This window comes from Talaromyces rugulosus, chromosome III, assembly GCF_013368755.1.
Source record: "Talaromyces rugulosus chromosome III, complete sequence".
Taxonomy (NCBI): Eukaryota; Fungi; Ascomycota; class Eurotiomycetes; order Eurotiales; family Trichocomaceae; genus Talaromyces; species Talaromyces rugulosus.
The window spans coordinates 5,204,754-5,229,277 of record NC_049563.1 but is presented as its reverse complement, the minus strand read 5'-3'; the positions used below and the strand labels follow the sequence as shown (position 1 = coordinate 5,229,277).

The following is a 24,524-nucleotide window of genomic DNA, read 5'->3' as shown; positions in this document are numbered from 1 at the left end:
GTTGAATATATTACGTCCTTTAGATCTGTTATGGGAGAGAATTAACTTTTATTGATAATCTGACAGTTCTCAAGTCGAAATGAGAAAAACACACAGGACATGACTGATTCAACCTAGCTCACAAAACCCATTCTGGCCGATCTCCGTTTCAAAATGAGGCACCTTTCTCCAACAGTCCCTAGCGATTGGCAGTAGAGACTTGTGCGTTCTTGGTGTCAAAAATTTCCACTTTATATGGAATCCTCAAGACGAAATTTTGAACCGTACCCATCACAAAGACCACCACCTCTGTAACGCCAGTCTTCACTGGATCAAAGGTCCAAACAATGTCACCCCCTTGAATGGAAGCATTCTTCAACAATACATATTGGTCATTGTAATTGATAGAGATGTCTCCAAGTTGCGAACTGCCGATATTCTTGGATTGTTTAACCTTGAAGGGGGTTCCAATCCTGGCAGATATGGTCTCGGTTTCAGGGACCACAATGTTTGTATCACCGTCTTTGGAGGCTGATGGGACGCGGGTGCCTGAAGGGGTAATTTCAACAGGCACGAGCTTACCGTTGGGATAGTTGGCAGTGACGATAACCACCTCCTTTGGGATAGGAGGTGCAATGTCATATCCCTGCGTCTTTTTGTAGGTGGACGTTTTGCCGGTCAAAGGCCCAACCCAGCCTTCAAGGTTAAATTTGAGCCCACCTGGGAAGGGCTGACGAATGAATGTAATACCAGTCGTGACTTCTTTAGTTTCTCCCTCTGCATTCAGGGCTAGCTGTCCTTCGTTGACGTGGTATACTGCAGATAGTTCATCTGCGGAAATAATTTGCAAAAATCCCATTTTTAATGGCAATGATGAAGAATGATCTAGTCACTAGAGTTAAAGATACCACTCTCGAGCTTCTACTCTGAGACGAGCATTTCCAGATCTAGGGAAGGGATTGCAAGGAGCTAAATAGCTCCTGTGCCGCTCGCTTGTCCCATGAGAGCTAGCAATGAATGTGCTGCAGCAGCCTGATAATCGCATCACTCTCTCGTCATCACCACCTGTTATATTGGTTGAAGGTCTAGAGCAATTGATGAAAACAGCGCAGTAGAAGGACTGATATCCAAACAAACAGAGGCGGCTGAATCGAAGTTCATTCTCGAGTTGATCCCAACCTAAGAATGAGCTATAATATTGGTTCTCAGACCAATAATGGCTGTATTTACCTCAAGCCACAGAGTCACATTCTCGTAATACATGTCGGCAGAAATTTGAAGGCACCGTAAGGTAGTTCATGCAACACCCCCTTCATCACTCAGCCCAACATGAGATCATATCGGCTGCGGTGCTACCGGACCGTGACCGTCGTTCTGTAGCACGGACGCAAGTGTCCCCTATTTGAGACGAGTCGCGGTCATCTTCGAAAGGAGGTGAAAAGCGGCCTCGGGTGTTCCCGAGGCATCGCTGACCAGAGCGAGGACGCTGCCTCATCCCGATCAACATCCAACATGGATAGTCCAGGCGCCTCCACAAGCTCTAGCCACGTTCCGTATTCCCAGGGCGGAATCTAAAAGTGGCCCGACTGGCACGACGTAAGGAAGACATAATGTTTTATCCATGGCGTGATGAGAATCTGAGATAGCTGTAGTATAGCCGAAAACGGTCCCCTAGCGCGTCTCACACACGGCTACGACGCATGCATTGTGCACAAGTCCGGCCAAGTCGGGGATTGTTGCAAACGGAGATTCCCCGGCTAATCGATACCCGCCATCTATTGATCCTAGGAGTTTGATTGCATCTGGCAACCAGGCTATGAGGGATGCGAGACTACGAGACCGTCTTGGACAAGAAAATAACGTGCACTGCTTTGATATGGAGGCAGCAGGTGTCGTAGGAAGCACTGGTTGCCTTATCATTCGAGGAATCTGTGATTATGCAGATTCTCATAAGAATAAGGACTGGCAGAAATATGCATCTGCAACCGCCGCTGCTTACGCTAAGTATTTTCTATCTCAGATTCCAGAAAATCATGATATATCCTCGTGATCTGAGCCGTGGGGTTCTCTTGTACACATATATTCCTATTCATAAATTTACTGCATCGTAAATATGTAAAAATAGTACAGGTAGTAAACCTTGCTGCAAATGACGACGACTTAGGCTTACATACGCACAATGAATGAAGATTTTATTGGACACAAGAATCGAGCAGGAAGCCGAGAGAGACGAGCTGCACCATGCGGAAAATGCGTGGGTACCTGACAGAAGCACTCCAAATCGAGGCCTAAAACGGTCTTCATGTAGTACCGTTCAGATATTCGGTCAGGTAACAAAGTAATAACATAGGGCTAACCCTCAACAAAAGGCGATGGCGGTATATATAATTGGTTCCTATACAGCCATTTCATCTGAAACAGATGTTGAATAGATCATATCAGAAGCAATAGAAGACCCAGTATGTATATTTGCGCTACTTTGTTACTCAGCTGTCATCCTAAAGGATCACGCACGAGGTGATACGGCGTGGTCAATTCAAGCACCCTTTACTAAACCCTAACTTCCTACATACATGTATATGGTTCTCGATCAAGTTTGCAAAAGAGATGGTCCCTGGCTCTATAGGAGCTGTTGGGCTATAACTAATTTTGCTGACCGTGGATTTCACTTCTCCTGCGTCAGGAATTCTCCAACGAGTCCAAGGACTTTCTCTGTAAGCTCCGGTCGCTCTAGATGACACATATGTCCGGCATCTGGAAATGTGATCCATCGTACGCGGGGTATGTGCTCAAAAAACGGCACTGTAGTTATATCGTTCGAGGTATCAAACTCGCCGTTATACACAAGCGTCGGCACAGCAATTTGATGTAGGCGCGGAATGCAGGTCCAGTCCCGGAAGGAACCCGTGCAATTTAAGGGTGATGGTCCTGCTCTGAAGAAGAGTCAGCGAAAGCGTGAATGATGTCGGTAGTTTAAGAGCTGCATTATGAAAGGGAGATATTTGAAAAAGGCGTAGAAGACTCAAAAATGACAACGGAATAAAACTAACATTGTCTCCCGAACAGTCTTGTCCTCACTCATATGCTTGAAGGCTGGTAGAAGCTCCTTAGGTGGAAAAGGCTTCGCCCGACAGAAGTAATTGCGGAAAAACACGTCCAGTGCATCTCTAAAGCGAGCACTATCAAAATTGCCCTTCTGCTCCTCTTCATTAATCGCTAATTGCGTATCAGATGGCAACTGTCTGCGGATAATTTGAATACCCTCTACCCAGCTTTGAGAGCTGGCTATACCGCTAGCGAGGACCAGTCGTTGCAAACCCCGAGGCTGAGTGGCTGCAAAAGCAGCGGCGATTCTACCACCCCAGCTATGGCCCAGAATGTGATAGCCTGGCCCGTCCCGAAGCTGAAGGGAATCGAGCAGGTTGTCCAACTCGGCTAGAAAAAGGCTTTCCTGCCATAAGGAGTCATCTCCAGCGGTGTGAGGTAGATGAGTGGACGCGGCACAGCCGATTTGGTCATAGAACACCACGGGGATACCGAACTGATGCCACAGGCGGCTAAAGGGAAGAAGATACTCATGGCCAGTGCCTGGACCACCGTGAAGCACAACCAGCCGAGGCGAATTGCTTGACAAATCACCAATGATCTTGTAGTAAGTATGACATGTGGTGTCGATGTGCTGGATTTTGAATGGCACAGTCCCTTCTCCATGGTTATTGTCGGCCATGATGCTCCAGATCTACCCAGTCCTAAGAGGGGAAGCGTATCCCCGGTCAATGTATGTGTTGGATCGTCCGATACGAAGACAGACCGAAGATGGCATGCAACTGGATCTCGTGAGGGCTTTGTCTCTCACGGACTGAAGGGTTTATATAGTAGCTTCTTTGTCTGGGTTGGTAGTTTCCGGTAAGTTTGGGATAGCGTATTGGTATAGCGGCAGACGGCGCGTTCATGCGGGCTGGGGCTATGTACGTATTAGGCTCCATCGTATATTTTTGGAACGGACTGTTAAACACTTGGGATATATCCATAGCCAATCGGTTAGTCCTGCATATGCGGAGTCAGAGTGTATGGCTGAGCTATCATATTGTCCCCGAATTCAGCCCCAGCAGCAAGTTTCGGTCAATATTGAATAATACTAGCACTCTCCCAAATAGAGACTTTTTGCAAATGGCTCCTAAAATATATAAATTACCATTAAATAGCAATCATTATCGCCTGTATAGTAGTCCTTTTACTATTACTGGACCTTATATAACGTCCTTGAATGCTTTGTTTATTGCAAAGATTTTAGAAATGGAAATAACCAATAAACACCCATACTTATGCTTGGATTAGATTATTGAAAACAGAGTTATGCTAGTCATCCATATCTATCCAAATATAAATGCAAATTCGCCTTCATTTTGGCTGCAGTAGTGCCATGTTGATCATAGCCCTCCTGGGACTATGTGACCCCAAAATGCAGCGAGAATTGATTTAATTTCCAGATGAATGAATGGTGCCCCGTGTGCACTTTCCGCTGTTGAGCTTGACGAATCAAAAATGCAAACATCTCTCAAGTTGTCAACCCTGGTCTCGTAACCGGCCAATCGTGGCCATCCGATATGACCGGGCGCCTATGTTGTTTATATTGCCTGCTTTGAGACCTGTGTACAGTCGCTGACAGATCTGTTGATAAAGGAGCTGAAGAGAAAAGGCTAAAATGCCTTATCGTAAACTCAAATGAGTTACTCATTGGATCCTGGAAGATAAGAATACTTATTTATCTATATATATCTTATTTTTTAATAGTTCTTTAATCCAAGTCACTTCATCTTAGCCAGTATAAAATTTACTAGTTTACTATTATATCTATTTTTATTACTTAATCATTACTTTGAGGTTAGCAAAGCCCAAGAGTGTCATGAATTTTGCAACCGACAGATCTCCCCTCCTACTATCTATGTATTCTACGGCTAACGGTCAATGACCAGTTACTTTATAGTATTGTCGCATAGTTGTATAGACTCGTATCGAAATGGCTAGACGTCATCCCACCCGTTTGCCGTGTTTGCATCCCTTCCATGCGGGGGATCAACTTTTTTTTTATCATCTCCAATTTCGTCCCCGGTCTCTTGCCTCTTGTTTCGCCTACTCTTTTTTCTTCTCCATTTTTTGTTTCTTTTTTTAAATAAGAAAATCGGCTCGAATAAAAACCATGGGCCAAGTCGAAGAACTCCCCGACGACTACGACGAGTCGCAAGCTCCTCCCCCTCCTCCAGCAGAACCAGCACCACCAGCAGCAGAACAACCCGGAATCCCCGCGTCCGTCCTCGCCAACAATATACCATTCCCAATCAAAGAAGACAAGATCAAAAATGCCGATCCAATGGCCCCCGAAATGCCGCCGGCCATGGCCGCGATACGGTCATACACGGCCGACGAATTGGCGGATATGATGAAGAAGACACCACTGTTTATGACGGAATTGGACAGCGAGGAGGCCCAAAGTACCGCCCCATAAACATATAGAGACGTAAAAGAAAAGAAGCTAATAATATATAGACAACGAACTTCTCCAAGCCCTAAACGCGCTGCAATTCGAAGGCACGCGCGGTGACGTCGCGGCAAGTTTCCGCGAACAAGGCAACGAAGCAGCAAAACTCAAGCAGTGGATCGACGCCAAGGAGTTTTACACAAAGGCGATTGCGATGCTAAACGTCAAGCCAGAGGACGACAAATGGGAGAAACCGACGGATCTCGCCAAAGAGGCAAAATTACAGAGGGAGGCGCGCGAGGCGTGCCATGCGAATAGGGCGTTGTGCAATTTAGAGCTGGGGAACTACAGAATGACCATACTCGACTGCGCAGAGGCGCTCAAAGTGAACCCAAAAAACGTCAAGGCGTATTACCGCTCGTCGATGGCGTTACTCAAACTCGACAAAATCTCCGAAGCCGAAGACACGACGCTGCGAGGCCTGGCCATCGATCCATCCAACAAAGCGCTCAAACTCGTCTCTGAAAAGATCGCAAGCCGGAAAACCGTCCTGGAAGCCGTGGCTGCGCGCAAACAGGCCGAGCAGGAACGCAAGGAGCGCGAAACGCAGCTGCTCAACACGGCGCTCGAGGCTCGCCAGATCCGCGTGCGCACCACAGATAAGCAGCCGAATATGGAGGATGCCAGCGTGCATTTGACGCCGGATCCGCTGTCGCCAGAGAGTACGCTGGTATTTCCTACCATGATTCTGTACCCGTTGCACGCGCAGACGGATTTTGTCAAGGCGTTTTCGGAAATGGATTGCGTCGCGGATCATCTCGAGTATTTGTTACCCCTGCCCTGGGATGAGGACAAAGAATATCGGGTGGGGAGTGTGGACTGCTATATGGAAACTGTCACCGGCGGCCTCATCAAAGTGGGCAAGAAGCTGCCGCTGTTAAAGATCTTGTCTGGCGGTAAAGTCGAGGTCGTTGATGAACTCATCAAGATCATGGTTGTGCCGAGTGCAAAGGCGCAGACATTTATTCAGGAGTTCAAGGAGAGGAAGAAGTGATCTCTACACACATGTAGTGTGAGATCTCATTCATCGCCACAACGCATTTTATGATATATCAAATCATATAATTGCACAGGCAACCCACGACAGCAGTCTCCAGACTCGCTTCGTCTACTGTCTACGAAAGATGTATATGCAACTGCTCAACGAGAATTAGACCTGCCCATTCGGGTCGCAGCGAGGGAACCGAGTGGTTCTTGTGTCGACACTCGGGGAAACCTCAGCCCAGGTCGCCAATGCATTGGGTATCACTATCTAGAAATACTCAAAAGACGTCATACGTCGTAGGGTATCATCTAAAATAAACAAAAACAAAAAAGCAGAGCTCTGCAACATGATAATAAAAAACATCCAAAATCTTCAAATCTTCCAAAATCCTTCCGAATATATTGTCGAGTAAATAAAGTAGAGCTTAATAATCTTCTTCCGGGATGGTGGTAATCATCGAGTTTTCGCTGATGGAATAGAGGTAGTCGTTGTAAGTGTTGTTGATATTTTCAATTTCAGACGAGGTGTCAGAAGTATATGCCTGAATCCAGCAGGCGCGCACATCGAAGGTGCGATATTTGAGGTCTGGCATAGCTGCCTTCTTGGTGGTAGTGGTAGTGGTGTTGTTGATAGTAGTAGTATCAGTGATATTATATGCATCCGGTCCGAGACCAAACACATAGTCGATATGGATTCGCTCGCGTTGGTGGCGGAGTTCCTCTTCCGAAGCAGGCCGGAGACCGTACGCAGTCGAGCCGGCTTCGACGTTGTCGTGTCCCTTGAGTAGTTCTGGGCTCTTCGAGGAAGTATTGAGGTTGGTGTTGAGCATAATGTTCAAGTGTTGCTTGTAGCTGTGGGTGATGGCGCAGAGGCCATGGTAGGGTTTCATCATGAGTGATCTCATGGTTTTGCCTGCGTTGCAAAGGGGGGATGGGCAGAGCTTTTGAGGTTTTTGGGCCGGATAATGAGCGTCGGCCATGTTCGACGAGGTAGAGTCGAGACGAGTGTGTTCAAAGTTCTCGGAAAAGCGAGAGACACCAGCCATGGTGTCAGAAATGGATAATGCTGAAGACGTTGCTTGTGTTTTTTTTTTGTTTAAAAAGGCAGGCCGGGAAACGATTTTTGTTTTTCAGTTTCAGAATGTTTTAATAAACCTGGCTTGTTTTTGTGCCAGGGGCCGCAGAAGAAAGATTGTTGGCAACGATGTTATATCAAGCGAATGTAATGTAGTGATGTGACAGATTCCGATGGCTGTGTGGAAGAAGAAAAAAAGAACAGGCGACAAGGGGAAGATGTTGACGCTTCTTATAGTTGAGACAGGCATGTCTGCCTGGTTGGATCCACGGTTCCTCACCATGGTTGTGCCTGTCGAGTTGCCTAAATAGGGAAAGTACTGAGGCTCGTTGACGACAGCGGGAGACGGACCACGGAACGGGCACACATCAGTCTATATATAGGTGTATATCGATATATTTTGAGGGGTGGATGACGAGGATATTACCAGGACACCTCTTCAGAGGACATCTTCAGCTGGTACTTGCCCCAAGAGGGACGACGTTGGGTGGCTGTGGTGGTCATGATGAACGCCCACCCGTTACAGCCATAAGAGCGGTTTCAAGTACAGAATACAGCAGACAGCAGAGAGAAGAGAGAAGAGAACAGTGAATATCAATCAACAGGAAAGAAGAGGAGGAGATGATATAATGTATAGATATGTTACATGTTATGTAAGCACAGCCAATCGGCGGGGCAGCAGCGGGTGGGGCACGCCCAGCCAATAAGCACCGCCGCCAAGCCCGAGCAGGTTCCGCGCCTCGAGTTTTCACGCGATCCGATCGATCCTCTAATAATACGAATTGCTTGCGATTGTTGCTCCTCGCTAAGTCGCTCGCTATCGCTAATTAATTGCTGCTAACTCGCCATTACTCGCTGACCGTCCCTGTGGCTCGCCGTGACTCGCTCTTGATCTCCTGGTCCCCCGGCTCATCCTGCTACTAGCTACCACATCTCGAGCCCAACTTAACACCCACGGGTCTCTGCCGCCCTTCTGACAGTGCTATCTGCTGCACCCCGCTTTTTGTGTCCCATCAACGCCTCCTGTGCTGCCCATTCCTGGCCATCTGGTGCCTGGACTGGCTCGAGCTCAGTAGCTCTGGCTGTGCCGGCAATCTGCTGTCCACTGCAGATCCTCATCCCCCTTTCTCCTCAGCCATGAATCCTAACCCGGCGGGATACGCCGCCATGCAGCAGCACCACCACCAACAGCAGCAGCAACAACAACAACATCTTCATCAACAGCAACAGCAGCAGCAGCATCAGATGGCCGCCGCTGCTGCCGGCTATCCGATGCACACTGGCAGCCCCGCGAATCAGCAGTTCCCCTTCTACGCCAACAACAACCCCATGGCCGCCGCCTATCCTCAGATGCGACCCGGCTCAGTGCAACAGCAGATGCACGCCTTTAACGGGCTGCCCACCCAGACTACTGGAGGTATGATGCCTGCCAATATGTCCGGTACGTATCAGTCCTATTTAAGCGCTTGCGCTCCCTGTTGTGGTGTCATCTGCATATCCGCCTAGCCCGCCCCGTCATTCCTGCGCCCCAGTCACTCTCTCTGTGATTAAACCCCATCTGTCTTGTCACTTGTGTACCCCTATGTACCGTTGCATGGAGTACGTGCTCTATACTCCGTTCCCCATGTGTTTTATTGGATGATTTACCTAGCGAAGCCCGCGTCCCGTTTGACTTGGACTCGCACTATCATCAGCGCTACGTGTATCCACAGCCTCGTGGCCTAAGCTAACACAAGCCATTCTCCACTGCAGCTCCCCACGCCAACCTGCCTTATTCTTCCCCCTCGCCATACCCTCCGACCTCAATTGCGACTTCTACGCCCTCGCCCTCGCACGCTCAGAGCCCCTCGACAGCGCCCACCACTTCCGCGCAAGCGTCGACGCAGAATATGGCTGCCTTTTCGAATCCAGCCATGATGGCTGCCCAGCAACGCCCTAGCCCTACCATGCAAACAGAAGGACAACAGCAACCGCAGCAAAGTGCCCCCCAGTCTCCCGCCGCAGCCGCCGCAGCCGGTCGCGAGCGAGATCGCATTGGCGCGCTGCTCAACATCAACTCGGCTCTCTTCCGGGAAGTGGTGAACTTGCAGGCCGCAGGCAAGGCTGGTCCTCCTCCACAACCGCAGGGGCAAGATCAGGCTGGCTCGCCTGCTTCCAAACCGGCGGCGAGCGACCCGTCCAAGAAGCCGAGCCAGGAATATGTCGACTGCATGCGCCGGCTCCAGGCCAATCTAGCCTACCTGGCCACCATCGCCGACCGCAGCAAGAAGCCTGGCAACGTGGTGCCTCCGGGACCCCAGATCCTCACGCCGCCGCCAAACGTGCCTGGCATGGAGGAACTATATGCCAGGCTCAATGAGCTTTTCCCGGAAGCCAGCCGACACGCAGCACAACAGAAAGCTGGGCAGGCTGGTCTGCCAGCCGAGAATGCGGTGTGATCACGTGAAATATCTCTACATAAAACCACGTACTAGTACACCCAGGACAGGGCTATCGCGAGATGCGCCCACCCAGCTGCAGCCACAGCATAAAGATATACCAAACAAGCACTTCCAGGCCTGGAGGGAGTGCTACGCTCGAGTGTCTGATTCAACAACGAACGAGCTACCACGACTCTTGTCTGCTATGACAGGTTCGATTCGACCCTGCCGAGGACCAAAAATAGATAAACCGTACCAACACCACTGTGTGTGTGTGGGGGGGCACTTTTGTAACAATATTATACTATACCATAGTCCGTACTCCATACTCGAATGCATATTTTTCTTCATATCAACTATAGTTGCTAGTCGCGCATGTGATGCAGTCACGCCGAGCACAGTGCAGCCTCCTCCAGGGGCGCCCCGTCGATCCGGGCCCGGGTGCCCAATCACCAGCCGCAGAGGTGCAACCTTACGTTTTTTGCCTCAGAGGCTGCGGCTCGCCTGACATCTTCACGCGCCCTCTATCTCGACTCAACTCGACTCTTTTGTGGTGGGAACGAAGAGACGAATATACCAGACCTCCGCAGTCTGCCCCCCTCCTCTTCCTCTGCAAGCGTTGTTGTGGATGCCTGCGGCCCTGCTCCGCGCGCGCACCGTTGCTGCTGCTGCTTCTGGTCCAGCTGCATTGCTACCTTTGGCGTCCTGGAATCTTGCTTCGTGCACCTCCGTCGTGCATATCGCGAGCAGTCACAAGCGACCCCTCTGCGTCGCCAGCTCGAGAGCTTCTCTTCTGTCGTTAAAATCCACCAATCTGCCCCCAAGGTCTCCTTCGTCGGCCCGTGACAAATCTCCGCTTCTTCTCCACGCCGCACAACATCAACAATTCCAGTTTTTGCAACAGCAGCACGCCCGTCGACTATACACCATACGCAGTCATCGCCGTGCTTATTCCAGTGCTGCTTCCACCATGACCGGCGAAGCTCGCCCCAAGCGGAAGCAAAGCCCGATTGCCGCATCGGAGAGACCCGCGAAACATCTAAAGCCAGAATCGACCGTTCTGCCACCCGGAGACGAGACGCCCTCGAACGGGGCTGTTTACAACAGTAATAATAATGTCGTCCTCGACGAGGAGGAGGAGATCGCGCCAGTCCTGGCTCTCGGCGCCGGTCCAGCCGACTCCCCGGAGTGGCAGGCCACGATCGAGTCCGTGGTGAAGAGCGTGGTCTCGATCCATTTTTGTCAGACATGCTCATTTGACACGGATCTGTCCATGTGCAGCCAGGCGACTGGGTTTGTGGTTGATGCAGAGAAGGGATATATTCTTACCAACAGGCATGTCGTCTGTGCCGGCCCGTTTTGGGGTTATTGCATATTCGATAACCATGAAGAGGTTCGTTCTGTTGTACATACGTACTATTTGATGTGCAGTGTTAACCTCCTTTTTTTTTCATTTAGTGTGACGTCCGTCCGGTATACCGGGACCCCGTTCACGATTTTGGTATTCTCAAATTCGACCCCAAAGCTATCAAATACATGGACATGACAGAGTTGAAACTGAACCCCCAGGGAGCCCAAGTGGGCGTGGAAATCAGAGTTGTCGGTAATGATGCTGGAGAGAAGCTCAGTATTCTCTCTGGCGTGATCAGCCGTCTGGATCGAAACGCGCCGGAGTACGGCGAAGGTTACAGTGACTTCAACACCAACTACATACAAGCCGCTGCTGCAGCCAGCGGTGGAAGTTCCGGCAGTCCTGTTGTCAACATCAACGGCCAGGTTGTCGCTCTGCAGGCCGGTGGTCGTGCAGATGGTGCTGCCACTGATTATTTCCTGCCGCTCAACAGACCGCTACGAGCTCTTGAATGCATCCGGGAGGGCCAGCATGTCACGCGAGGTACCATTCAGACACAGTGGATTATAAAGCCCTTTGACGAGTGTCGGCGTCTGGGCCTGACTCCTGAGTGGGAAGCCACTGTTCGCAAACTTGCACCCAAGGAAACCGGCATGCTGGTGGCAGAGATTGTCCTCCCGGAGGGTCCAGGCGATGGGAAGCTTGAGGAGGGTGATGTGCTGCTAAAAGTCAACGGCGAACTACTCACCCAGTTTGTTCGTCTTGATGATATTTTAGATTCCAGCGTCGGCCAGTCGGTCAAGCTACTCGTACAACGGGGTGGCCAGGATCTAGAGGTTGAATGCCAGGTTGGCGACTTGCATGCAATCACTCCAGACCGCTTTGTGACTGTGGCTGGTGGCACATTCCACGATCTTTCCTACCAGCAAGCCCGTCTTTACGCCATTCCCACTCGCGGACTGTATGTGTGTGAAGCCTCAGGCTCTTTCAAGGTCGAAAATATGCTTTCTGGCTGGATCATCGATTCCGTAGATTACAAACCTACGCCTAACCTGGATGCTTTCATCGAGGTTATGAAAAAAATACCTGGTGTGTACATGAGGAACCAAAAAGGCTAATTCACTGCTAATGAATGCTATAGATCGCGCTAGGATTGTCCTCTCCTACAGACACATCCGAGACCTCCACACCCGCGGCACGAGTATTATACATGTAGATCGCCACTGGCATCCAAAAATGTCTCTTGCCGTCCGCAACGACGAGACGGGCCTGTGGGATTTCAAAGACATTGGCGAACCGGTCCCAGCTGAGCCGCCGGTGCCTCGAAAGGCCGATTTCATCCAGCTGGATGGCGTCAGTCAACCAGCAGCCGCCGAGATTGTGCGAAGCTTTGTGCGAGTAACATGCTCAATGCCCCTAAAAATGAACGGCTTTCCGCAGGCCAAAAAGACAGGGTTTGGTGTGGTGGTAGATGCTGAAAAGGGCCTCGTGGCTGTTTCCAGGGCTATAGTTCCGTACGATCTGTGCGATATCAACATCACGGTTGCAGATTCGATTATCGTGACTGGGAAAGTCGTCTTTATGCATCCTCTGCAAAACTACGCCATTATCCAGTACGATCCAAGTCTCGTGCAGGCACCTGTGAAGAGTGCTCGGCTCAGCACGGAAAACATCAAGCAGGGACAAGACACAATCTTTGTCGGATTCAACCAAAACTTCCGAATTGTCGTTGCAAAGACCACGGTTACCGACATCACCACTGTTGCCATTCCAGCCAACGTCTCTGCGCCACGTTATCGCGCTATTAACCTGGATGCCATCACTGTAGACACGGGCTTGAGCAGCCAATGCTCCAGTGGTGTCTTGGTTGGAGAGGACGGTGTTGTGCAGGCCCTGTGGCTGAATTATCTTGGAGAGCGAACGGGCAGTTCACACAAGGACGTTGAATACCACCTCGGTCTAGCAACTCCGTCTCTCCTGCCGATAATTGGCAAGATCCAACAGGGAGAAATTCCCAAACTTCGGATCATGAACATGGAGAGCTACGTCATTCAGATGAGCCAGGCCCAGATTATGGGCGTTTCAGAAGAATGGATTGAGCGTGTCGCCGCAGCCAATCCGGCGAGACACCAGCTGTTTATGATTCGAAAAGTCGACACGCCTCCGCCGTCTTTTACTGCTACGCACGACACCGGCGATGATGAACACAACACGCTCAAAGAAGCGGATGTGATTCTCACGCTGAATGACAAGCTGATCACGCGCGTGTCCGAGTTTGATGTCATGTACGACAATGAAGTGCTCGACGCGCTGATTGTCCGTGATGGGCAGGAGATGCGTATCAAGGTGTCTACTGTTCCCACAGAGGATCTAGAGACTGACCGCGCCGTGTTTTTCTGTGGCGCCGTCTTGCAAAAGCCACACCATGCTGTGCGCCAGCAGATTTCCAAACTTCATAGCGAGATTTATATTAGCGCCAGAGTACGTCCTCCCCTTTTTTTTTTCAGTGTCTATCATTTCTAATCTTTCTCAGAGCCGGGGATCACCTGCCTTCCAGTACGGTCTCTCACCAACTAATTTCATCACCGCCGTCAACGGCATACAAACCCGCGACCTAGACAGTTTTGTGCGCGAGGTGAAGAAGATTCCTAACAATACATACTTTCGACTACGCGCAGTCACGTTTGATAATGTGCCGTGGGTGGTAACCATGAAGAAGAACGATCACTACGTGAGTATCCTTTTCTTTTCCTTTTGGTTTTTTTTTTTTCCTAACGTGGTACAGTTTTCCATGTCGGAATACGTCAAAGATAGCACGACCGACTCGGGATGGAAGGTGGTTACGTATCCCACCGCCGACGAAGCTGGCGCGGATACATTGAATCTTACGGCGGATGCCATGGATGAAGGCGGAGCTGAGGGGGGAAGCGATATTGAGCCTGATGAGTCTTAATATATCTGGTAGACTGGGTGTACGATAGTATATAGATATACATTGTGTGTGTGTATAGGATGCGGTGTAGACATAATGGCGGTTCAAAATGTTGTTGGCAGGGACATGGTGCAATTTTGGTTTGCAGGCATGTTTTAATACAAAATATAGAGGTCAACTGGTCAATTCAATGCTGTTCCAGGTACTACATGTAAAAGCTTCCTTTTCAACCAGTATAAAAGTATATAACATTGAAGCATTTAATGTTTTAAATCAATTGATTGCGCCAAACGTCTCTACCTAGACACTTTATACTACTACTTTTCTCATTACTTTATAACCCTCAAAACGCACGCAGCCCTGTATTAACTCGCGTCGGACGCCCTGTCTTTTGCAATGCTTGAATAGCCCATTGAAGAAGCGATAGGTCGCCCTTTGGAAATCCCATGAGCGAGATGACTATCGGCATCGTCACCTTTTTGCTCACATTCATAATGCGAGATCTGTGCTTAGGATTCTGAAATCTGTACGAGGCTTGTGCGACTGGAAGTTTGTTGGTTCAAAAAGTCCAAAAGCCCAAAAAAAAAGGGGGGGGGTACTTACTTGGAATAGCTACTTCAGGAGCACCAAGTATAGCAGCAAGATACGTTGGCTGAAGCCCCGATGTCAATGGTCCAAACGGATCTCCTTTCTCGCTCATTGGTTTGACAGCGTCAATATGAATCGCCACGACCACTTTGGGCGACGAAGAATAATAACGCTCGAGGAACCACTTCTTAAACACGGACATTCGCGTCTCAATCTCCATGTGCTGTTTCGGACCAACCTTGTTGCTCCGATCCCTGATTTTTATAACAAATTAATTAGAAAATGGAAAAATAAAGGAAAATTTTTAAATATACGTACCAGCATTGTGGTATAGCATTGCCTGACAGGGCGGTTTTCAAATTGTTCGATTTCCCATAACTCTCTCGGTATTTCTCAAAAGAGGCGTAGGCTGCAAAATACAGTCCGTGGTGGGTGAGCTGTGAACAAATAAGTTAGTAAATGGCTCTATCACACAAGAATGTCAGAACATACACTGTAGAGATATTTATTCAAATCCTTCTCCTCAACGGGGCTTGAATCGCGCCAATCCTGTTGGATAGAGATGCGTCGACACCAACTTCCGGTTGCTTTGCAGATATCGTTTAAAAACTTTTCCGTGGCCTTGATTTGGTCGGGGTCGTTCTCGGGTATAAAGTCGGTTGGATATAGAATCTGGAGCTGGTCTTCTTGATTTGGGCGTGCGTAGTTGTCAGGTTGCTGTGGAGGATTCTTGTCCAATTGTTCTAAAGGGGCTTTTTCAAACTGTCCTGGAGCCTTTCCAAATTGTCTTGGAGTCTTTTCAAATTGTTTGGGATCCTTGGTATCTGCACGGCGTTTCCCAGCTCGAATTGATGCACGCACGTCTTCTTCTGTTTTTACTTTTTCTTCTTTTTCTTTTTCTTCTTCGCTTTCATAAGATGGCGGAAAGTCTTCTTCAGTTGGAGAGTGTACAGCAGTCTCGAAATAGCTAGGGGAATCTTCATTATCTCTCCCGAACGTGCTAGGTGCGCCAGAAACGTCTTCCTCTCCTTCACTTGAATAATAATCTGGCGGGGCTTCTTGATCTAGAGAATGCAAAGTCTTAAAAACGTAGGGGAAAACTTTAAGATCTCTTCCAACCCAGCTAGGCGTGTCCAAGCCTTCCCATACTGTGAACAGCCCCTTTTTCGATACCGCACCAGTTGACGGGTGAAATCCAAAGACTCCGGCGTGAAGCGCTGAAAATCGGGTACCTCCAGTAGCTATATATTTCAAATCAATTAAACAAGATCATTACAATGTAACTGAAATAAACTTACTGTCACTGCAGATTGCCAAATCAAGCCAGTCGTATGCTGCAACTGCTGCTGCACTGCCACCACTGCTACCACCCGCGATCAAACTGTCCTCCTCTCCTCGCGGATTAAGCGGTATCTGGCAGTGTCCCCTTTTGGTTTGATCACTGATAATGAACAAGGGACTGCATGTGGTTTTGCCAATAACGGTGGCGCCCACCTCTTTTAATAGAGGTACCAGATCTGCAGTTTCGACCTTTCTGGCAAAGCGGGAAAATTCATTATGGCTTCCGAGCGATATACGTGTACCGCCGATATAGTAGTTGTCCTGGACAGCAATCCTCATTCCTTCTAGAGGCCTGTTTTTGTTCTCTGTCAGCATGATATTCTTGCAGTGTTCTGTGTGTTTTTTCTTACCAGTGAAGACCATTCCGTGTAGACAACGGATATGGTATCGTGGAATAGGACCTTGGGGGCACAGCGATTTCACGTGTATTCACAACATCTGTAGACCAGTTAAAGTAACTGGTAACCCGAATTAGATATATACTAGTCCATGAGTTAAAAGGGCTAACATACCGGCTCCTTGATATTTATCACAAGGCCATATAGCTAGTATAAATGCGACCTGGGGGTCGAGACAGACTTTTGATACCGAGTAAACAAGGCCCTCATGGATATACATTGGCCCACTCTTGTCGATACCCTGCCGACCCCCACCATAGAATACACTGTGTGTTGGCCAGTCTTTCACGGCGGGATCCTTCCCATCCACAAAGGTGTTATCATTATACTCGATACCATCAAGTACGATGCACTCGAGAAATTTATCATGGAAAACGTCATCCCGGTCTAGAAACTGCTCTCTCCATTGTGCCAGTATTTTTAAATTGAGCTTTTGGTCCTCTCTGACATATAAATACGTCGCAAACATACATTCATCGAATGAGGCCGCCCACAGCAAGTTAGGAGATTCATCTTCTTCCGTGCCCCAAACCGTGCAATCTGGGGATAAACCTCCTTCGATTCGCCCGAGATATTGGTGCTCGCCTATATTGAACCTATGTCTGGGATTTTCGGCGCGCTTATTTGCTATACGACGTCTCAGTTCTGTGGTTGTGCTCATTTTGTCTTGTTCCGATTTTGCATCTTTCGACTCTGGATAACTTGCATTGGAGAACGATATCTAAATGTAAATATGGGAGGCAGACTATTAATGTAGAGAGTGTGTCATGGTCCATTTTTCCTGTCGGGAATTTCTTTTTATATTCAGCTTCTTTGTCATTTCAAGTGTGTCGCATAATGCGTAACCATTATTTTCCCCTGATATGGGCTCCAAAGCAAACGGACTTTGTTTCTTCTAACGCGAGATCCACCAACGGTTTTTATCAAAGTGCTGCAGCCCATGGCAGTCAAAAGGACAATGCTATACAAAAGAAGCTAAGAAACGCTCTTCAATATATCAATGATGGTTATGTATATATACCATTTGACATGAAAAATTGGGCTTTTAAACACTCTTTATGATTTGAGCCGTCTCTCATTGAAATTCCCGACGTTGCAAGTTTCAGTTTGTCGACCAAACCTCCATAAAATTGAAACATGACTATTCAAGTTCAACTAAGACGCCAAACTTCTTTCAACCTCAAATATGCAATTATATTCGCAATAATTTTTATTTATTTATCGAGCCATGCAGTCTTATCAACCAGCAACCTTCTTAAAACCGCCACTTCCTCTTTCAGGAAAAGTCAATTTGCAGGGGTTTGAACATTAAACTTTGCTAGCTGGGCTAGTTGCTATAATTAAGAAAAATATTACCACAAAGTCGCCGTTACGGTCACTAAAATGTATTAATGTATGTATTTATGCATACTGGCTGAACAACACATGCAGATGACAGGGAATTTGCCTGCATGCATTCCAATCAAGGCTGAATTTGAATGATACGAAGTAATAGCATGTCTCTTGGAAATAGATACCACATGCATAGAGCTTGGGGCCGTGTACTTGTTGCTTAATATCTTCAGATTTCTACTATAATTTAATGAGTTTTAATATTCCTTGTCTCTAGACAGGCTCTCGGGATCAGCAGATCAAGTCTATACGAGGATGAAATGAAAACAAAGAAACGGAAATAAAGAAATGACAAAAGTGTTTCCCATTCGGGGATAGGCAAATCTGTAACATGAGTCGTGTCAACTAGGATACAAGTACATTTGTATTACCATTACTATACAATGTATCAATTAGCACAGTTTGCGGGACTCTATTCAAGCATGTTTGGGGGTATAAAAGCGGCGGAAATTAAAATAGAAAAGTTACGACCGTAGATTTTCAAATACACAGGCCACCAAAAATGCAATGTTCCGGTAGTTTCAATGGCAAAAAAACCAGTCTAGCAAGTACATGCATACATATTACATAGATCATGCAGGTCAGCCGCACTAAGTACATACACCCTCCCCCCCCCCCCTCTTTCCTGTTCTTTCTTTCCTTTTTCTCCTGCCAATTTCACGATTATGCAGTAGATCTTTCCAGAATTAAGACGTGCATGACATGCAAATAAATCGTCGGACGTCACATGAGTAAGGTTTGCCCTAAATTTGAAGTATTAGAGATAGAAATTAGTCAAAACATTATGCACGAAAATACAACTGTACACATCCATGTAATCCTTGTCTATGCACTAGGGTTAATGCGCATGACATTGTATTGATAAATCAAGTGATCTACTATATGCATATAGATATTCCCCGGGGCCATACACTGCCCATTCCTGGACATATCCCAAAACTTTTCCATTACCTTGCTTGCCTTGGCCAATGGCACTTTTGCTGATCTTGGAGTCAAAAGAGGGGGTTCTCATCTGTAGTCTGTACCAGTCTAGTTAGGGAGCGAAGATCTCACGTGTAACTCGGTGCAGCATACCTCCGACTTTGCTGCATGGCGAAATTTGAATGTGGATCGATTGACGTAAATGTACGGCCTTAAACTGACTGTACCCTCGAAGCCATTCGTAAGTTTGTATTGCTTTCATTGGGGAAAAAAAAGGCCATGTCAACAGGGAATTTCGATCTGAACTAGGCCGAATAAATTGGCCGGAAGCTGAGTTTCAAAGTCATCCCAAAAGGTGCTACCTTCGCTGCCCAAATTAGTAACAGATTTCCTCCGCACTGATTAAAAGTAGACTTGAGAATACGAGAAACGACCAAAAAATCAGAAAAAAGAAAAAGAGCTTCTTCGTGACTGCATTACGGAGTCATCAATTTTGACGATCAGGTAGCAAAACAATACTCCGTACCCCGTGCACATTCAACTCGGATGTTAAAAACCCGCATGAGCTCCCAGCGGAATTGGGGGCGAATTGTATAACCTTGTCGGATCAGAATGACCATTGTATTACAGCCAACCATACAATAATACATGCAAGGATACACTCCCGTATATTCCGTACAGAGAGAAAGAGAATAAAAGCCGTTACGCATGCAGCTAACCAGTTTGTACATAAATTTTGCCTAATAATAGTACTATGGCTTGCACTCTCACCCCCCTTCATTATTATCTCCAACTTTTTATAACTCCCACCTGCATATGCAGCATCTTTGTTAGAGTGCGACCAAGAGCGCAGTCAATAATACTTGGCCCCCAAGTACATCGATCAATCGCAAAAATAGTCTTCCGGAAGCGCGCCGGGGTCCGTATGGGGAGGCTTTCAAGCCCTGTGACATGCATATATATCAGGTATTGTTATTCCCTAGTAAAAAAAAAAAAACATACGACAACATAGCGGCGTCTTTCAATGAGAAAACTAGCTTGACCGCCCTGAACCCTTTTTTGAATTGTCAGCGTATTCCTTCACTAGTCATTCACAACTTACTAGTCAACAGTTAAAGTAGCTCGAGTCACGATTACGGAAGTTGTTTCGATATGCATGAAAACGGAGCTCCCCAGTGGGGGGATCTAGGTTCTATACGGTGTTTGACCCGTAAGGCTTCGGTCAACGGTACACCATCTTAGTTAGTCCCTTGTGAGTTTGTCTACACGAAGATCTACCAGCCCAGGCTTTCAAAAGTGGCCAATGACTGGACAGTCTTAGCGATGAATCTCGTCTATTCAAAGTTGTTTTTTTTTTCCCTTCCCAAACGCGTATAAATAGCCCTGTGTTTTTTCACCAGACCGAAATCGGACCCAACAACCAAAAGTACATTCGGACTTCTTCACCAGTCCGTGCGAACCTTGAAAGTCAAAAAACCAGTGCTTGGTCAGGATGTCTTGTTTCAAAAATCCCGAAGAATAATGAATTAGAAATTAAGAGTGACAGAAAGCCTACCCCGGTACTATGCTTGGCTTGTGGAGGTATTGGCTCTATACCTGCTCTATCCCCTGAAATAAACCGAAATTGTGCGGCCATTTAAACTGCTTCGGGCTCTATAACATGCACCAGTGGACAGAATACGAACGAACACGAGCAGACCCCGATCCACATGGAAACGTCCGTAGTCTCCGATGGTTTGTACGTACATACATAGAAAGCACCGCCCAATCAATAATAACATATTAATTAATATAGAGCACTAGAAGGTCTTAGAAGACGTGAAACAGTAAACTTAATTTAATTTCCATACTATCATTTCCCGGGCACACAGCGTTAGTCCAACAAAGGAATGTTGGCCGACAATAATAATGATGATAATAATGGAACAATAGTAAACTTACCCACATAATTAATAATCTAACAGTACGTATTACTCCGTTCTTCAGAATACGTAATTAGCAAAGTAACTAATTAGTTGGCACCAGACAAGATCCTGATGCAGGCCGCCCCATGGGAGCTTACGGCTATGCAAAGCTAGAACACGGGGGCTGAAAACTCTAGAATCTGAATCAACGATCTTTTTAGCCCTGTGTCTGCTACTCTCGTACGCTAAGAAGGAATCTCGTAAATAAATAAAAAAACAAATAACTACGTAATTTGCTGCGCCTATCCTGCCAAGGCTATTTGATCGTCCGCCTTCTTTTTATGTCTTTTTTTTGGGTCTTTCCCTACGCAAGTTAGTTAATACACTAGTCATTCACTAGCTAGTCCAGTACTAGTCAAGGGCTGAAACTTTGAAAATCGAGGCTTCTTCGTGTTGTTTCTAGAAATTCTATTACTACCCACTACCCTAATTAGTGATAGTCAACGGGGTCATTCTTCCGGGTCGTCCCATCTTAGGGTTAGACTGCGGTGCCAGCGGGGCATCAGAAATGTTGGTCTTGGAGTCGTGGTTAATATTATTGCCATCCATAATAACAAACTAGTATCATTATTTAGATGTTTCACTTCTTTCTAGTTTCAGATGATTTTCCTGTTCTGGAATTTGAAATATCCCCATACCAGGAAAAAAAGAAGAAAAAGGGGTGGCTTTGCTATGATTAAGTGGTGTAAGCCCTATGACTATGCGTATATTTGAATCCTGTAGCAATGGCTTCCATTGCGACGTAATACACATTCTAGCTCGTCGCTCCATCAATTACGGCGCCATGGCACTGCAATTTACCAACTCGTTGGTAATCGGTAAGTCATCCATGAGGCGGTAATCAAAGTTGCTCGTAGCCTTTATCTGTAGAAATATCAACGGTGTCGAGCAAATATCGAATATCTCATTAGAGAAAATAAAAAGTAGTATAGACCATGAAAGTACTATGCTGTTTTTTGTGTGCGTTCCGAAAAAAAAAAGAGGTGATATCACTGTGAATTATCGCACGTTGCATCGATCCACCTCTCCGAGTCCAAGGCCATCACCACAGCTCGCCACAGCTCACGTAAGGCGCACCTCGGCATCCTTCGATCCTGATTTCTAGAACATCTTCATTCCTGAAGGAATAATTCTCCGCGAGAGTACTAATCAATAGTGAGGTGTGTATTTCCGTTTCGCCTCAACATTCAACATGCAGTCCCTGTCGATCGTGTTCGTAGCTTATACCAGTCTTGTAGTATTGGCCCACTAAGGGGGCCAGATCTTCCTGCCGCTAAATCAATCCACGACGGAAGGGAAAAAAAGAGGGTACTTCCAGCCTAGACGCGAATTCTAGTCAAATATAATGGAAACACTGGTTCTGGAGGATCGTAGGCGTATGGCGAGACACCGAGAGAGGCATAAATATTGCGAATAATACAAATCAATCTGACTGAGACCGACGTATTCGCCCGAATTCGTTCTCCACTTCTCTTGCCTTATCCATCCTGCCTAATTGTCGATACATTAGGACCAAATTCCGGACCATAAGGCTCGCCGTTTCCGTGCGTACGCCTAGTTGGCGACGGCACCAAAGTAGCACCTGTTCCTGCAAGGCTTCGGACTCGTGAAACCGCCCGTCGAGACGCGCATACGCGACCGCTAAGTAGTACTTGAGGGATACCGTGTCGGTATCGTCGACCCCAATGCTTTCTTCCAGGATCTTGATGGCTCGCTCGAGGATAACGACCACTCTGTCGTCGGGGACTTTCCCGTCCCCTTCAGCTGTCATGCGCCCGTATGTCTCGGCCAGGTGTACAATACATCTTCGCGTTGTTGCATCCTGTTCTCCCAAGTGTACTTTCCCTGCCTCAACGGCATCTTGTAATAACCGGACAGCTTCATGAAGGCGTCCTTGGGATACATAATCCCTTCCAGTGCTATCCATAACAGCGATAGTGTATGGATGACCTGGTCCAATAGAAGCCGTACATAGACGTAGGACAGTTTCATGTAGCTGGGCCGCATCAGTCGGTTGGTTGTGGGCAAAGAAGGTATCAGCCAGATTGCACATTCGGATCAGAATATCCATGCTCGGAGATTGATCAGCAGTCACAGCATGGTTTTCAGGCCAGTAAGCTCGAACAGCCGTCTCCAGGACGCGTCTCTCAAGAGCCAGGCCTTCCAACAGGCGCCCCGTTTGGAATTTTATGTCGGTTGCAAGATTATACATGACGATCAACGTTTCCTGAGCTGTTTCGCCATGTTCACGCTCCCGAATAGTGAGAACCTCGCCATCCAACCGCTCGGCATCATGAAAACGACTGGCTTGGCGAAGTACATGAGCCAGCATCAACTTTGCCTGTTGGTTTTCTGTGCTCTCGCGGGGAGAGGACGGTGGATGATGCTCTGCTTCGTGAAGCATGCGGAGCAGAACGCTCTCGGCGTCTCGCCATTGGGATCTTTGCACGAGGCCATCTATCTCGTTCCCTATGACTGGAATCTGAGATAGAAAGCTCATCCTTGCCAATTTCTTTGGGCGACATTTCAACTGATGAGCATGAGGCAAGTCTGCTAGCCCTGCCTCCACAGCCAGACACATGCGAGTATAGAGCACCGAGAAATGATGGCGTTAGGGGGGGGAGGTAGACGGGATGTTTTTGAGGTGAAAATGAAAAGGAAGAGACGAGCTTCCCCAACGAGATTCTTGAAGGGGACTGACTGACTTCACGTGCACGGCCTATCAGTAGTACTTGCTTGCCATGGCGAAGCATGTAAACTAATATTAGTTCCGCACATAAATAGTGGTTCCGCCTAGAGGAGGACCCCGTCACGAAAGACCCGGTCAAGCCTCCGAGTCAACGCATGGGAATACATAACCATGGCGGGGTCACGACATTGTATCCCTTGATCATTCGGTCAGATCTCTGTATTAACCACGCATTGGCCCACCGCCATACCGGCCCAAAGACTAGTTAGCTACGTTCCAACAGCCTACCCCGCCATGTAGGTCTCGTACATGCCGTACTACTGTACGAAGGGAGGGGGGGATAACAAGTTAGGATTTGCTCGAGAAGATTCCTCCATGTGTGGCCAATGGCGCAGGGTGATGCCGGGTCCCTTCGGTTCTTCTCTCAGCTTCCGACACATTGGTGTCCAATGGCATCTCGTCAGACAGCAGCGGCGTATAGTCCTGACGGCTATACTTAGTACGCAGGCCGAGATCAGCAACGAGACGGTGTAAAACTGGTACCAATGGAAACCCCGGCGCTGTATTATGCTGTACTATGCCGTGTTATGCCGTATTATTGTACGCAGATACGCAGACAGATGCCCCGAGCAGGCGTGCTTACTGCTGCTACTGCTGTTGCTGACTCGGCGGCTATCAACGAAAAAGAACAGGAAGGCAAACGGGGCTGGCGCGTGCATTAGCTAGCTGTCGGCGCTAGTTTTCCCCCGGCGTCGCGTGAGAGTTCGTCTATCGCTAGCAGTTTCACATCAGACTCCAGAGGGGGGCGCAAGTGGTGATGGTGGGAGTTGGTGCCAGGTGGGAAATGGTGTTGGGGAAAGTGCTTATGGTAAGGCCCGGGGTGGATCCAGGTCATCATTCCCGGACCATTGTCATGTATCGTATTCGCTACTCACTACAGAGCCCTCCAAT

General features: G+C 47.8%; 8 protein-coding genes across 8 annotated transcripts; 3 read left to right on the top strand and 5 right to left on the bottom strand.

Moving 5' to 3' along the window:
* Nucleotides 1-178: 178 nt before the first annotated feature.
* TRUGW13939_06592 (uncharacterized protein) lies at nt 179-838 on the bottom strand (the record flags this gene model as incomplete). Its single annotated transcript, XM_035489743.1, has 1 exon — nt 179-838. One exon carries the CDS (start codon nt 836-838, stop codon nt 179-181), a length of 660 nt encoding a protein of 219 aa, XP_035345636.1.
* Nucleotides 839-2,644: 1,806 nt separating this feature from the next.
* TRUGW13939_06591 (uncharacterized protein) lies at nt 2,645-3,706 on the bottom strand (the record flags this gene model as incomplete). Its single annotated transcript, XM_035489742.1, has 2 exons — nt 2,645-2,912; nt 3,030-3,706. 2 exons carry the CDS (start codon nt 3,704-3,706, stop codon nt 2,645-2,647), a joined length of 945 nt encoding a protein of 314 aa, XP_035345635.1.
* Nucleotides 3,707-5,179: 1,473 nt separating this feature from the next.
* TRUGW13939_06590 (uncharacterized protein) lies at nt 5,180-6,512 on the top strand (the record flags this gene model as incomplete). Its single annotated transcript, XM_035489741.1, has 2 exons — nt 5,180-5,471; nt 5,527-6,512. The coding sequence occupies 2 exons, from the start codon at nt 5,180-5,182 to the stop codon at nt 6,510-6,512; spliced, it is 1,278 nt and encodes a 425-aa protein (XP_035345634.1).
* A 415-nt stretch (nt 6,513-6,927) lies between these two features.
* Nucleotides 6,928-7,548, bottom strand: TRUGW13939_06589 (uncharacterized protein; the record flags this gene model as incomplete). The annotated part of the gene is made up of 1 exon (XM_035489740.1): nt 6,928-7,548. One exon carries the CDS (start codon nt 7,546-7,548, stop codon nt 6,928-6,930), a length of 621 nt encoding a protein of 206 aa, XP_035345633.1.
* A 1,166-nt stretch (nt 7,549-8,714) lies between these two features.
* TRUGW13939_06588 (uncharacterized protein) lies at nt 8,715-10,015 on the top strand (the record flags this gene model as incomplete). Its single annotated transcript, XM_035489739.1, has 2 exons — nt 8,715-9,018; nt 9,330-10,015. 2 exons carry the CDS (start codon nt 8,715-8,717, stop codon nt 10,013-10,015), a joined length of 990 nt encoding a protein of 329 aa, XP_035345632.1.
* A 610-nt stretch (nt 10,016-10,625) lies between these two features.
* TRUGW13939_06587 (uncharacterized protein) lies at nt 10,626-14,301 on the top strand (the record flags this gene model as incomplete). The annotated part of the gene is made up of 5 exons (XM_035489738.1): nt 10,626-11,390; nt 11,456-12,437; nt 12,490-13,829; nt 13,882-14,079; nt 14,134-14,301. 5 exons carry the CDS (start codon nt 10,626-10,628, stop codon nt 14,299-14,301), a joined length of 3,453 nt encoding a protein of 1,150 aa, XP_035345631.1.
* Nucleotides 14,302-14,623: 322 nt separating this feature from the next.
* Nucleotides 14,624-17,268, bottom strand: TRUGW13939_06586 (uncharacterized protein; the record flags this gene model as incomplete). Its single annotated transcript, XM_035489737.1, has 7 exons — nt 14,624-14,823; nt 14,884-15,122; nt 15,187-15,305; nt 15,361-16,109; nt 16,167-16,501; nt 16,560-16,647; nt 16,722-17,268. 7 exons carry the CDS (start codon nt 17,266-17,268, stop codon nt 14,624-14,626), a joined length of 2,277 nt encoding a protein of 758 aa, XP_035345630.1.
* Nucleotides 17,269-22,307: 5,039 nt separating this feature from the next.
* Nucleotides 22,308-23,384, bottom strand: TRUGW13939_06585 (uncharacterized protein; the record flags this gene model as incomplete). The annotated part of the gene is made up of 1 exon (XM_035489736.1): nt 22,308-23,384. The coding sequence occupies one exon, from the start codon at nt 23,382-23,384 to the stop codon at nt 22,308-22,310; it is 1,077 nt and encodes a 358-aa protein (XP_035345629.1).
* Nucleotides 23,385-24,524: the final 1,140 nt, after the last annotated feature.